Source organism: Pleurodeles waltl, chromosome 11 (assembly GCF_031143425.1).
Source record: "Pleurodeles waltl isolate 20211129_DDA chromosome 11, aPleWal1.hap1.20221129, whole genome shotgun sequence".
Lineage (NCBI taxonomy): Eukaryota > Metazoa > Chordata > Amphibia > Caudata > Salamandridae > Pleurodeles > Pleurodeles waltl.
Window position 1 is genome coordinate 780907907 of NC_090450.1, and position 15930 is coordinate 780923836.

Below are 15930 nucleotides of genomic sequence, written 5' to 3' on the forward strand. Positions count from 1 at the left end.
TTTTGTCAAGCAAGCAGGTGCAGCATATGGATGAACGCCCACTTTAGGCACACCTTGTCAACCAGAAGTGCGACGCTCACCTTAGATACAGCTCTGCTCGCATCATATCACTTCCCTGCTGCTCCAGCACAGTTCTCCTCACACCACGTTGATTTTCCGTAGCTTCCAAACTTCTCTCTTTTCTCACCACATCTCTGCCACTGCTGAGAGGCTTGCGGAGCAGAGCATGATGGGAACCTCATTGCCAGTAGATGAGAAGGGGTTGAGACAAAGTGACAGGCACATAACATTGAGGTTAAGATCCTTGAATCCCCAAACTGGATGGAGATGGTGAGATTTACAAGGGTGAAGATACTTCGCTGTCTCCTTCACAGTATCCCATCCTCATTACCATCTAAAGTAACCAAGTCTAGCAGTGAGGCACGTACTTTATTTAGATAAAGAATTTATCAGAGTCTCTCATACAAGTGTCTCCAGTCTCACCCAGCAGGTCAGGCTGGCAGACCTCTCAACAAACTAAAGGAACTTCTAGTGGAATGTTCCAGGGTGACACTATAAAGGGGGATAGAGAAGGTAAAGGTTAAGTCACAACAGCTGTATGTATGAAAACATATATATTTGTGCTCTGTAGGATGAAGCCATCCTATACTATACCATTTGAATGAAGTTTGTAAAAGAATAAAGCTATTAAGAACTAAGGATGGAACAATCACTAATCACTAAACCTAAAGTCTCAATACAAACCAAAAAAATGCACAACATGTTTCAGTGCAAAGTCCAATTCTTTGCCAACAATCAAGAACTACCATACCTAGAATAAATAGCAAGAACCCTACTGTAAATGAACCAGTCCTGAAAAAGCACCAACACCAACCTCAAAGAAATCTATAAACAACTAAACATTTTATTTACGTATTAGTAATCTTTTTAATATTGACTTTCAAATCAAAAACAAATATAAACATTCACCAGCAAGACTGATTAGTAAACAGTACTGAAATGTATATTAACTAATAAATATTAAATCAAATTACAGCACTTCATATCATAACAATAAAATGAAAATTAATTTTAAAATAAATTCAGCAAAAAGAAATCATTAACAATAAATAACATGTAATAGAACATAATACTGCAACATATCCCACCCTTTAAATATTAAGAGAAAGTTACTTGCAGTTTTGTATTTGAAGATATGAAATGCCATGATAATCCAATGTGCAAAAATAATCCATAAGTGAGAATTTAAAAAGACAAAAAACTCAAAAAATATCAGAGTCTAAAATAAGATTCTAAATAATTAACAACAATCCACGGAGACCTTTGAATATATGAAAAATTTAAATAGCACAAAACATTCCAGGAAAACTGAAAAAAGGGAATGATTAATAATAATGATTGAAAAAAAGTAAAATCGATCATTTTCTTGAAGTAACAGCATCTCCGATGACCCCAATGAGAAATCTCTAAAAGAAACACATAAACCGCATAATTATTATAATATAATGTACAATTAAAAACACACATAAGCAATACATATCTTAGAAACACAATAAACCTATAACTATGATACAGTGAAACCTACACAATCAACTACTACAACTGCAACACAATTCTGACTCTAACAAAAAAATTATAATAACAACTAACCTAAACTTACTAAAATAATCTTGTAACAACCCCTACAACTCTAAAACCCCAAAAGTATTCAAACAATATCTTAACTCACCTGGAGAAGAGGACTGCAGAACTGCCTGAAGGGATCCAAGTGCAGCTCAAAATAATGAAGACAGACTGCAAAATTAATAAGTCTGCAAAAAGGGTGCTAAATAAACATAAAAAGAGCTCAACCCCCTTAGAAAAATATTCAAACCATTGTATTCATTATTGTGTATTTCATTATATGAAAATATTGTAAAAATAATAAAATGTTAACAATATTAAAGCATAATTATACCAAAAATGTAAAAGTATATTAAAGAACCATTTAAAGATGGAAAAATAACTTATAGTACTTTTTAATATATTTAAAATACATCTGAATATACAATGTATGCAATAAATTGTATGTATGCAAAACGTATATGTATACATATATATATATTTATACAAATATTTATATATATGAAAAATACATGCATGAAACGTAAAAAAATATAAAGAAATACAATGTTAATAAATACGTTTTAAAAACTATTGAAACGCACGCAAGATATGTTTAAAATATTTATGATGGGAAATCTAGGTACAAAACAACAATTATAGAAAAAAGTATAACAATGTAAAGTGAAATGCAAATAAATACAAAATATATAACAAAAAACAAAGTCCACATTGCATATGTTTTTAAAACGATGCATGTAATAATTAAACTTACCTGAGAAACAGTGTCTTTCTTGATAACCTAAAATGTAAAGCAAATATTGTTGTTACCAATTTTAAGTTTACAAATAAATACTACTTTCAGCTATAAAAGTACAAACAACCCAAATATTGGTATTAACAATTTTACATTTACATTTGAAGACTGTTTTCACCCATACAAGTATAAACCGAAATAACTAGCATTGCTTAAAAGAACAGTATTCCTACCTTAAAAATTAAACACAATGAACCAAGTGTTCAATTTACAAGGCAGTAAACAACATACTGCAACTCCAACCTAAAATACATTGTAGCAGTGCAAATATACAAAGGTGTGCATTTACTATGCCCTCTCCAATCTGAGCTACATTTACTAAAACATTGAACTTTGAGAGGGGTACATTTACGATTTCTACTCTAATCTTAGCCATATTGGTGAAGATGTTTGACATTGAGGGGGGTTGATTACTCCTAGTCAATCTAAGCCACACTGGGCAAAACAGTGGACTTTGAGAGGTAGATTTAATATTCCCACTCCAATCTGAACTACTGTGGGGACCAGGTTGGACTTTGAAGGGGTAGATTTGCTATTCCAACTCCATTCTTAGCTATGTTGAAGAACGTTTTAGACTTTGATGTAGTTGACTTCACTACTTCAACTTTAACTTATATCTTTAAAATTCCTAAACCTAAAAAATATAAACAAAATAGTTGAAATGTAATACAAAACACAAATATAAAACTTAAAAAATAACATAAAATAGAAACAAAACAAAAATACTCACAATAATCTTAAAGAACTATAGATAAATTGAATAGAAAAACATTTAGAAAGATGACTTTATTTTATTACTTAAAAAAGTAACTGAACATCGAATTAGTATATTAAAAAATAAAACAAATAGAAATTAATAAGTCAATAACTTCTAAAAAGTAATTAATAATAAAATAATATGCACTTTTCTAGCTACATTTGTCAAACAATATAAATTAAAATATGAATACATTTTTAAACTAAAAATATAATTAAGATGTATAATTAATAAATAATACTAACTTAATACTTTTACTACATTCAAAGTAAATGCAAATAGTTTTATTAAAATAACACATAATATTTAAAGACAAAATGAATAACCAGCTGGAAAATGACAAATACTCTACAGGAGTATAAATATTAGTATCATTATAACATTTTAAAACATTTATTGCACAAATGAAAATGTTTAATTAACAAATTAAATATACATTACAGAATATAAATCAATTCGTTTTTAAAATAAAAAATAATAAATCTAATTTAGAAAAATACATTTATTTAAAATAAATACTATTAAAAACTCCCCACCCAATTCCCCAATCTGCTGCAAAAACATTTAAAAAGGATTTAACAGTATGCTAAAGATTTAAAGTGATATACAAATTTATATATTACCTAAAAGTAAAATTGTAAAATCATTAAAAAATGGAAAACTACATAAATGTTTAAAACATGATTAGAAAATTACGCCCCAATCCACTCCCCTACAATTCACACATCCTGCTCCTAAAAATTTAAAGTATTTCAATAAAAAATATATTGCAAAGTGAAGAAAACCATAGCATAAAACATTGATTTTACACAATGGTACTTTAAACAATAATATTTGAAAAAACATCTTAAAAAGTGATATTCTTACCTGTGATATTAAAGTCTATGATATTCTTTGCAACATGAAATTATTGCAATTATCTTCTTGTCCCTCAGTATTTTTTTTTGCTACTTTTGTGAAACATCAAAAAACACATAACAGGTAACATGTAACTATATTGCCATCTCGGGGTTCTAGTAACATACAAACCACTTGACCTGTTATATATGCCCAGGTTAGTATGCACGTTTGGTGTTTAGGTTCATGGATGGATGAGCCTCACTGTACATCTCCTCTAAACAACTCTTTAATATTTCCAAAGAATTCCAGCGCACTGTTAAAGTTGGAAGTAGTTTTATATATTTATACTACATATAAGGTGGCTCTATAAATAAATCAGACACCCAACGTGTTATGACTGCAAGGTCTTAGTCACTGGTAGTGTTTGTTGCATCTGTTCTTCCTTGTCTTATAGCATATCCCCTTACATTATGTCCCCTCTCATGTTTGACATCCACTTGAGATTTATAGGAGAGAAGTGCAAAGTACAAAAAAGTGCTAATTTTCTGTGCTTTATAAACAGAAACATTTGTGTTTGAAGGAATCTTGTCCTTTCATTTTTGTCTTATGATGCACTCTTAACTGCACAGAGAAAGACACTGACTTTGAGAAACAGCATCTACTCTAGAAAATGGAAAAAGAGCAGACGGGTGAATTAACAAACATACGTGGCAAAAATAAATAGAAACAATGGGGACCCACACAAGTCATACATTTAATAAGTTGTTAGGCGAATCTGTTGCCTGCCCAGGGTCATGCAGATTGCTCTCCTCTGTCCTCCTTCCCCTGGCAGGCCTGGCTGCATCTGGCTCCTCTTAGCCAATCACTCCTCCTGCAGGGTTAGCAGGCCCTTTCCCTTTCTCAGACAGGAGATGTTGATCCACATTCTGCACTTTCAGATCTGGTTAGAGGTGGTTCACCTTTCAATTGTTTTTTGCAGATTTCTGTCCAGACACAACTTTTATGTAAAGTGATGCTCTTCATAGCAGGGTTGCCTCCAGCCTGGAGCACCCAAAGGAGAAGCAATAAGAGGTGTGAGCTTTCTGCACCTATCTGTCATCAGCCACACTAAAAAGTGATCAGGTAAAAGAGAAACAGCTATTGTTATCCTGAATAACAGAGACTGTAGTCCCAACCTTCATCCCGCCACCAACCAAATGTCAGTGCTACAAGAAGGCTAATCAGCCCTCACCCAATAAAGCCCTAATCGAATTGCTAAAGGAGCCTTGTCTCCTCTTTCCCCATGTCAGTGTCTAGGTCTCCTCCCACAACTTCTGGAACGTTAGAAATACACTTTTACTACCTGGGAAAACAACATTACCTTCATGTTGTGCTCAAGGCCAGGGACATCCAAAATGGCAAAGCAGACCTTCATTACACTAGCTTGCTCATACACATAATACAGGTACCAAGAAGGCCACATACGGGCAAAACATACGATTGGGATATTAGTTCTAAGATCTGCTTTACTGTGTAGAATTGGAACTATTCAGGAGTGGGCCAGAAGGCCACCACTTCAGTAACACAGATAAAAAGGTGTAATCACTGCAATGGAGTCAAAAAACATAGGGCCTGATTCTAACTTTGGAGGACGGTGTTAAACCGTCCCAAAAGTGGCGGATATACCACCTACCGTATTACGAGTTCCATAGGATATAATGGACTCGTAATACGGTAGGTGGTATATCCGCCACTTTTGGGACGGTTTAACACCGTCCTCCAAAGTTAGAATCAGGCCCATAGTATGCTGCTGCACCACTCTGTGTACTAAACCTATGACAGGGACAATAGTCTACTGTCAATGCGATGAGGGCATGCTTGGTGCACCTATCCAGATCCCAGGACATGCCCAGAACCTCACGCTTGTCAAGGGGCAAGCCTAGGCCTTGGCCCACACACTAGACTAGTATGAGGTTGTGGCAAAACATCAAACACCAGGACAATGGAAATATGCAGTTTTGACTCAGGACGGGAGAACACACCTATACTCCAAACAGAGGAAGTTCCCATCCCAACACTTGACCTCAGAAGTGACAAAACTACAGCATGTAAATAGTGTCCTCGTAAATAGTGTTTACTTTCTGAAGCTCTCCTAGGGATATTACACTTTCAATTCTATGAAAACTAATACATTTCTTACTGCAATGTGCACTCTTTAAAATACATAATAATTAAATACATTTAAAAATGAAACATGTTTCCATGTTTCATTATTGTGACTATATGAACAGTTGTGTTGGAATAAAACATTCACCTATGTGATATACACCAGTGATTTTGCCTGACAAGTGATCACAAAACAAAGCTTATTAATAAAAGTAGACATGACTGCTTTTTTTCCACAACATTTCCTTGTGATTTGCCAATATGCCTTCTCTTTGAGATATGGACATGTCTTCTGTGATGGCAGTTTTGATACCAAGATTAGTGTCATGTGACATCATTTCCGGCAATTCATAATCTTGGGCCTTTTGGTGCACTTCATGTGATGTCCTTGAGGTCGAGGGTCTATAATGAAATTCGAATACTCCTGCCGTTTTGGTGAATTAACATCCATGATCTTGAACACCGAATCGCTTCAAAAGTTTGAGAGTTCATCGCATCTTGAATCACCCAAAAATATTTGTTCCGTATTTCAGCAGTTTAATTTAATCCAGGCTGCATTTCAAGCATCATGCTCTTGTTATCTTTGTCAGTAGGTCTTATATGATTTTTTTGCTTAATTTATTAACTATTCAATACACTCTTTCTCTTCCTTGCCGTCTGTTGCTATGGAATCCACCCACAGCATACACAAATTAGGAGAAAGTGAGGATACTGGAATGGAAATTCTGTTACTCCTAATACGTAGACTGTTTCACATTTTCAACAGGCTCACAACTGCCCCATTTCCATTGGTAACACACATAATATACATGTAATAATATCTTTAAAGATTATTTTGTGGTCCTGCCACTAGGTAAAATGACAGTAGGAGAATTCCTACTGTTGGCTTCTTACGCAATATCTGCCTCTTAGTGACAGTGCTAAAAATGTCCACAAGCATGTGCTTTTTAAATACAATCTAACATAGAACAACATGAGAAAGCATAACACAACTTAACACATCATAACACAACGTAACAAGTTGATTAGTGAGGTGGGATAAAAATGTTGTCTTTTGATTAATGGTGATCTCGTCTTATTTCAGTCCTGTAAATGGGCAGTAGTGGGATATATGGTGTACCCTCTGTAGTTTACTGATCTCTCTCTCTTTCTCTCTGTCTGCCTTTATCTCTCTTTCTCAGCCCCTGTCTATCTCTCTACCGTCTTCATCTCTGTCTCTCTCTCTCTCTCCATCTACTCATTTCTTTATCTTTAGCTCTGTCTGCATTTGATGATGTATGAAAAAATTGTGTAGATATGAAAATCTTAATATGCCTCGTTGCATACTGTTTCAATTAATTGCAACATAGTTTTGTGCCATGACAGAGGTTTCATTATTTGTGGTTATGTGCAAATGCATGCTAAATTAGCATCTAGACCTCTGGAGGTTATGGCTTGCATAGCATGTTTGTTTATAGTACATGTCCTCTGGATCTGTCATTCTTTTAAGAGCCACAGATGCTCATCAAGGACCTGAAGTCTGTGGTTTTGCAGTGCGGATGATCATGGACCAACTTTTGGTTCAGACTTGTCCTTGGAGAGATGGCCCCTGGAGAACTACAATTAGGAATAAAACGATTATTCTATCAGTTAGAATGATCATCATTTGTAATACTTCTACAGGGTCCTGCATCATGCTTATTTAGCTTTAAGATGGGTCATTGCTTTACACTTAGGATGGAATATAGAGCCTAGGTCTGCTACTGAGGATTTATCTATGCATTCAGTGCTATAATGGGAGACATCCTATATGATGATAGAAAGTTTTGTGCAGACGTTTCTCAACTACACAGGTTGTGTCTTTTACACTTCTGAAGCCTCATTCCATCTTTTTCTAGCTTTTATTTTTGACGTGGGTCATTCACATCATTAAGCCAGTGAGGCAGAATGAGATCTGGGCTGTAATGTAGAAAGAGTGCGCTGGCATGATCAGCTCCATGGCCAACTTCCTACGAGAAGATGGATGCAAACAGGGAGAGTGTGCCCTATTACATATAATACATATATAATACGATGGCAGGAGATTATTGTTAGATTGGGCAGAAAGAATATAGAGTGTCATTATGAATTTGGCAGGGAGGAGACTGTCGCCTTGCTGACGGTCTCCCACCAGTCGTATTGCAATGTTTCTACCAGGCTGACCAGGGGAAACATTGTATTATGATGTTTTGGATGGTCATCCCGGCGGAAACAGTGCCACAGCATTGTTGCAGAGCAGACCGTGCACATTCTGAGGGTGCTGGCAGTGCAGGGGCTGCCCATAGCCCCCAGCACTGGTTTTCCACCAGCCTTTTTGTAGCGCTGACCTTCCATGAAAAGACTGTCGGAAAGTGAACTCCTGGCTGATCACAGCTCTGACTGCTACCACCCTTCCTGGATCCATGATCCTGGTGGTGATCCCCTGGCAGTCTGACCGTAAGGGTTGTAATCTGGTGATCAGACCACCAGGAGTGTGGCGGTTAGACTGGCACCGCGGGCTTGGGGGCTTTCAGACCGCCAAACACGTAATGATCCCCATAGCCTTGCAGATCTAGTTACCTTGCTCTTTTTCTGGCACAGTCAGATTGATTTCCAGAACTTGTTGCTGCCTTTTCAAAATGCACAGATGAGTTAAACTCATGAGTTAGGATTCTCAAATGGCCTAATTTAAACCCCTGTTCTTAAGTATTGTTGGCTTAAGAGTGTCGATTTCTGTAATGGTGAATGCAAATGGAGGATTTCAGTTACATAATTTAATTGAGGTGAGGTCTGCATATGATGAACCTAGCACAGTTGTTTGTTTTGGTACACATGACTACATACCTCTCAAGTTCATGCCCATATGTGCTTGAGAGTGTGCACTTTATAGACTTTCTTATGTGGAATTATAGTGTATTGGGTGCAGATTAATGTTTCATATTTAATTATTGTGACTCTCCCAAAATGCATGACCAGTTTCGTCTATTGATATAAATTTCAAGACGTATTTTCCTATATTATCTTGTATCATGCTTACTAAACCCCGCGGTTATTGTATTGCAGTTTACATTTACAGATATTCCTGTTCTTTGTTTTTGATTTTCTGCTGTCTTCACTCCTCTAACCTTATTCATGACCTAATACTATTAACCCTGTTGCTTATCGGCTATTTTCTATCTCTCTTGTCCTCTCAGAACAAAGAAAAAGAACAAACCCCTGAATCTAAAGATACACAATAGCGTCGGGAGTTGTGAGAACATCCCTTCACAACGCTCTCCTCTCCTGTCCGAGCGTTCCTTGCGTTCCTTCTTTGTGGGATACCCGCCTTTCCTTCCTTCCACTCCTCCTGTACACACTGAAGTCAACTTCTCTGCAAGTAAGTCCAAGTTGCCTGGCAGCTTCACACTTGGTATGCGAGTGGGACATTGTTTTGTGTACCTCGGTGGGAAGACTACAGTCTCTGAGCAATGCCTGTACACGAAAACCTTATTTCGTATTTGGTTGAATTACATACGGCCAAACGTTCACTTTTAGGCACTCAGCAGCAAGATTTTGTGCAAGGACCTGTCTCACATTACACAAGGGAGAGCGGATGGGAGCAAGGGGAAAAAACCAACCGCACTCGGCTCCCACAAGAACACAATCACAAAAAAGGGGAGTGCGGGGTTGTATATAAAGTGTGGGGGTCAGTAGTGTACTAATTGTAACGCTAGACCACTCGTAGTCCTCAACTAGAGGTGAAAATTGGGTGGGCTGTGTAGTGATGTTCGGTCTGGGGGGAAGGAGAGGAGCTGGGGAAAAAAACAAGGAAAGGAAAGTTTCCTTTACGGACTAGGTGGTCTCACACACTATATAGTGTCATGCTTCATCATATGACCACCTAGCCCCACCCAGGTAGGACAGTGCCACCTGGGCGGACTCAACCTCACTGTTAAAAGAACAGGAGGGAGTGCGTAAATTAATCTTATTCCTGGAAAGAGGGATCCAGCTATACTAGGGAAATAAAAACACCTACTCAGGTACCCGGGTAACTTTAATGAGGGTCCTGTGTGGTGTGGTTAAAAAGGATGGGGAACCAGCGTGAGAGCAATGACTCACAAGGTCACCTGTCTAAAATGGGGTAGCCGACATGTTTCTGCCCTTATGGTGGAGCTATGGAGAGTCTCAGGGCATTCATCAGGGCATTGGATCCCTGTAGTGATTCCTACTTAAACACTGCGAAAATAATCACAAATGGAAGGGAGGGCCTACCTTAACCAAGAAAATATCTGGGGAGGACCCTCACAGTTAAGGCTACTAGCCTCTGGTATCCTGGAGAGGGAGCGTCCCCTTATAGTAAGACTTGCATCAAAGGTGGGCGCTCGCTGTGCGCCTATACCGACCTCTCATTCAGGACCGCTTGCGAGCGCCCACCTTTGATGCAAGTCTTACTATAAGGGGACGCTCCCTCTCCAGGATACCAGAGGCTAGTAGCCTTAACTGTGAGGGTCCTCCCCAGATATTTTCTTGGTTAAGGTAGGCCCTCCCTTCCATTTGTGATTATTTTCGCAGTGTTTAAGTAGGAATCACTACAGGGATCCAATGCCCTGATGAATGCCCTGAGACTCTCCATAGCTCCACCATAAGGGCAGAAACATGTCGGCTACCCCATTTTAGACAGGTGACCTTGTGAGTCATTGCTCTCACGCTGGTTCCCCATCCTTTTTAACCACACCACACAGGACCCTCATTAAAGTTACCCGGGTACCTGAGTAGGTGTTTTTATTTCCCTAGTATAGCTGGATCCCTCTTTCCAGGAATAAGATTAATTTACGCACTCCCTCCTGTTCTTTTAACAGTGAGGTTGAGTCCGCCCAGGTGGCACTGTCCTACCTGGGTGGGGCTAGGTGGTCATATGATGAAGCATGACACTATATAGTGTGTGAGACCACCTAGTCCGTAAAGGAAACTTTCCTTTCCTTGTTTTTTTCCCCAGCTCCTCTCCTTCCCCCCAGACCGAACATCACTACACAGCCCACCCAATTTTCACCTCTAGTTGAGGACTACGAGTGGTCTAGCGTTACAATTAGTACACTACTGACCCCCACACTTTATACAAGGACCTGTCTCATCATTAGAAGACTAATGAAGTCTCCTTCTTTGGGTAAATAGGTTGCTCACAAAAAATACAACTTTAAAATCTGCTTTTAACAAAAGTCATGTGTAGTCCAACTATCCACTCTTTGACATATGATGGAGTTTAGGCACCGGCAGCCAGTGCATATATCAAGTGGGTGGGAGGGTGTCGGGGGACGGCAGGGGAAACAACATAAAAAAATTAAAAAAGACTTACTGTTTCCCTTGTGTCGCCAGTCTCCCGCCGCCTCCAGCCACCTCGCTGCTCTCGTGGTGTCCCACCGGCACAGGCTCCCCAGCAATCCTGGTGCTGCTTAAATGCTAAAGATAGCATGTAAGCAGCATCAGGGTTGGTCTGAGTGGCTCGGAGTGCCACTCAGACACAAGTCTGGGGTAGGTGCTGTTTCTCCAGGCCGACCAAACACACATGCGCACTTAGCTCACTCTCCCCCCCCCAAGTCCCATAGCCCAGCCCAGCCCAGCCCAGCCCTGCCCCTCCCTGTACACTCTGCTGGATGAGCCAGCAGATGAAAAATAAAACGATAGCAGCCTGTCATTTTATTTTACATCTGCTGGCTCAGCCAGGGGGAGCGACTCCCCTCTGCCACTGCGTAGGAGCCGCCCCTGAGTTTAGGTCAGTTGTAAACCCACTAAAGCAATGAACCACCAGATATGAAAAGGCTTGCTGTAAAAAAGTGTTATACCAATCAGAGGTATGCAGGTAATTCATGGAAGAGCTTCGATACGGAATGCATTTATCAAAGTTAGGGTTGTACATTTTGGTTGAGATTGTTAGGAAGACCAGATCCTCGGGGACTGCGCACGTTCCCAACATGTCCACCACTAGACAGCTCCAAAGCTCCAATAGATATACCACAGAGCCTGAGAGAGTCCAAGTGGGGGAAAAGGGGATTAGGTAGGGAACAGCTGGGAAGGAGGCCTGTAGGAAGCAAGCGGTTAAACAACACAATGTCAAGATATAATCACACTGACTTTCAATAGACTATCGTTCTAAGAGTTCTTATACTGTAATCATGGATAACCTAGGAAATGACTATAACTAGACCTCAAGAAATCTAGGTACCTGGAAAAATCAAGAATGGCTTAATACAATGTTTCATATGAGCTTTTCAGGAAATATCACATACTGTCTAGAATACAAGAACCTTCTTCAATAATGTTTCAGAATAAACATTGCATTTTTACATGAGGACAAAGGCTATCTGAACATTCCCTGGAAACAACAGGAACTGTACTAGGAACTTAATATGCACAAAGAATGTCGCACTTTGAATTAGGCGTTTCATAGAAATCCAAAAGCTCAGGATAAATGTGTGCACCTCAACAAACACAAAAAGAACAAGTGGTGGACGGAATGCTGAACAATGTCAAACATTCACCCCCAGTACAGAGATCTGGGCCTAAATCCATCGTTTGTTTGCTACTCATGCCATTCCAGTTTGGACCCAGCCATATGCAAATCAGTCTTGACCCTGTTCCCCATGGGAACAGTCCAGAACGAACTGCCAGGCCAGGTCTTCCCTGGACTGGAAACAAGCATCCTGGAACCAGTTTCAGGGTTTTACCCCTCATCAGCCAGGCTAGCTTGAATCCAGTGGCATGGGAAGCACAGGACCCACGTCTGGGCATACCCTTCCCACTTAGGGCAACAAATGCAAAAAAGAATAAGTGATGGAGGGAATGCAGAACAATGTCAAACATTCACCCCCAGTACAGAGATCTGGGCCTAAATCCATCGTTTTTTTGCTGCCCATGCTTGGCAGTTCGGGCTGGACTGTTCCCATGAGGAACAGGGTCAAGACTGATTTGCATATGGCTGGGTCCAAACTGGGGTGGCATGGTGGGCAAAAGAACGATGGATTAAACCCAGATCTGTGACTGGGGGTGAGTGTTTGCATTGTTCAGCACTCCGTCCATCATCCTTTTGTGTTGCTAAAGTTGCCCTAAGTGGGAAGGGTATGCCCAGATGTGGGTCCCTTGCTCACTGTGCCACTGGATTCAAGTTAGCCTGGCTGATGAAGGGTAAAACCCTGAAACCTGTTCCAGGATGCTTGTTTCCGGTCCAGGGAAGACCTGGTTTGGCAGTTCGGGCTGGACTGTTCCTATGAGGAACAGGGTCAAGACTGATTTGCATACGGCTGGGTCCAAACTGGGGTGGCATGGTGAGCAAAAGAACAATGGATTAAACCCAGATCTGTGATTGGGGGTGAGTGTTTGCATTGTTCAGCACTCTGTCCATCATCCTTTTTTGTTGCTAAAGTTGCCCTAAGTGGGAAGGGTATGCCCAGACGTGGGCCCCTTGCTCTCTGTGCCACTGGATTCAAGCTAGCCTGGCGGATAAAGGGTGAAACCCTGAAACCGGTCCCAGGATGCTTGTTTCCGGTCCAAGGAGGACCTGGCTTGGCAGTTCGGGCTGAACTGTTCCCATGAGGAACAGGGTCAAGACTGATTTGCATGTGGCTGGGTCCAAACTGGGGTGGCATGGTGAGCAAAAGAACAATGGATTAAACCCAGATCTGTGACTGGGGGTGAGTGTTTGCATTGTTCAGCAGTCCGTCCATCATCCCTATGTGTTGCTAGAGTTGCCCTAAGTGGGAAGGGTATGCCCAGACGTGGGTCCCTTGTCACTGTGCCACTGGATTCAAGCTAGCCTGGCTGATGAAGGGTGAAACCCTGAAACCAGTCTCAGGATGCTTGTTTCCGGTCCAGGGAGGACCTGGCTTGGCAGTTCAGGCTGGACTGTTCCCATGAGGAACAGGGTCAAGACTGATTTGAATATGGCTGGGTCCAAACTGGGGTGGCATGGTGAGCAAAAGAACAATGGATTAAACCCAGATCTGTGACTGGGGGTGAGTGATTGCATTGTTCAGCACTCCATCCATCATCCTTTTGTGTTGCCTCAACAAACACGGCACACCAAAGTTTTCAATGTCATGAAAAGATCGCGCACACTGCCGATCTAAAAGCCAAGAGTTATATGCCAGGGTTGAATCGTGCACACTGTTGCCAATTCAAAATACACGATGCAAATGTCAGGAAATGATTATGCACACTGCCGATCCAAAAGCCAAGAGTTTTATGCCAGGGATTAAATCGCGCACACTGTTGCCGATTCAAAATACACAATGCAAATGTCAGGAAATGATCGTGCACACTGCCAATCCAAAAGCCAAGTGTTTTATGCCAGGGTTGAATAGCGCACATTGTTGCAGATTCGAACAAGAATATGCAAAGGCCATGAAATGATCGCGCATGTGGTTGCCGTTCTGAATGCCAAGGGTTACATGTCAGAAATGAATCGCGAACACTGACGATTCAGACAAGAATATGCAAATGCCATGAAATGATCGCGCACACTGTTGCCGATCTGAATGCCAAGGGTTACATGTCAGAAATGAATTGCGCACTCTGCCGGTTCGAACAAGAATATGCAAATGCCATGAAATAATTGCGCACACTGTTGCCGATCTGAATGCCAAGGGTTACATGTCAGAAATGAATCGCGCACTCTGCCGATTCGGACAAGAATATGCGAATGCCATGAAATCACACTCATGCACACAGAGAGTTTCACAACTAGGCCCAAAACTCGAATGTCTTTGAGAACGGGAGTCAGGGTCCTAGCCCGACCTCCGCCTTACCGCCCTGCTCAAAGATCACCAATATAATGAGGGCAGGCCTGGAATATCAAAGTAGGCCTCTGGAACAGGAGCTCAGGAAGTTGCTGCTGCTCTGCACCGGGACCTCTGAATAGTGAGCACGTGGAGCTGGGATGGCTCCCTTATATAGAGTCAAGCCCAGCCCACAAACCACACCCAGTCATGCTGCAGGGAAAGCTTCTAGAAGGTCCTAGAAATGGACCACACCCTTACACACTCAGTAAGCCTGCAGCAATACCTTGCAAATGAACAGTTATTGCAAACATCATTAATAGTGTTTTTCAAGGTTAAACTCTGCAATGCAAAAGGTTAACAAACTGCATATAAACACATCTTGCATAAAGACTGGGTTTTTGCATTTTTGTCGCCCGTAGAGTGCGCACTGTCCTGATGTTGACAGTACTCCCCTCTCCCAAACACGCTCTAGGGCCTGGTTTGCCTGGGTTAAGACAATGAAAACATCTCACTAGTCGTGGAGCATGAATGTCAGATGCAGAGACCCATGATTTGCTTTCAGGACCGTAACCTTTCCAAGAGATCAGACACCACAGGTTACGTACGACCTCTAAGTTTGGAATCCAACACCTTTTTAACTTTGTATTCCAATTCCCCCTGTACTAGAACTGGAGCTGGTTGGGAGCGTACCTTCTGGACTGCTTTTTTCAGGAGGGAATTATGGCACACCGAATGAATACGTAGTGACCGGGGCAACTGCAGTTTATAGGTCACTGGATTAATTTGCTGGAGGACAGTGTAAGGACCTATGAATTTGAGATTAAACATGTGCTTTTTCTTGAAGTCAATATGTCTTGTAGAAAGCCGCACTTTATCACCTGGTTGATACTGAGGTCCTTCACAATGTTTCTTGTCATAGTGCTTTTTGTGTTTTTGTTTAGCTTTTTCTACATGCTGTTGAATCAGTTTCTGGGTTTGATGGAGTTGTTGAATAGTTTCCGACACAGCTGGTGTAAGAGAAC

At 40.6% G+C, this 15930-nt stretch overlaps 1 protein-coding gene across 1 annotated transcript in view; it reads left to right on the plus strand.

Annotated features, from left to right (window-relative positions):
* Window positions 1-15930, plus strand: part of KSR2 (kinase suppressor of ras 2) — a 2099185-nt gene that overhangs the window by 588862 nt on the left and 1494393 nt on the right. The window contains exon 5 of the mRNA XM_069212691.1: window positions 9353-9534. Within this exon, the coding sequence (XP_069068792.1) occupies window positions 9353-9534 (182 nt within the window). The remainder of the gene's footprint in view (window positions 1-9352; window positions 9535-15930) is intronic.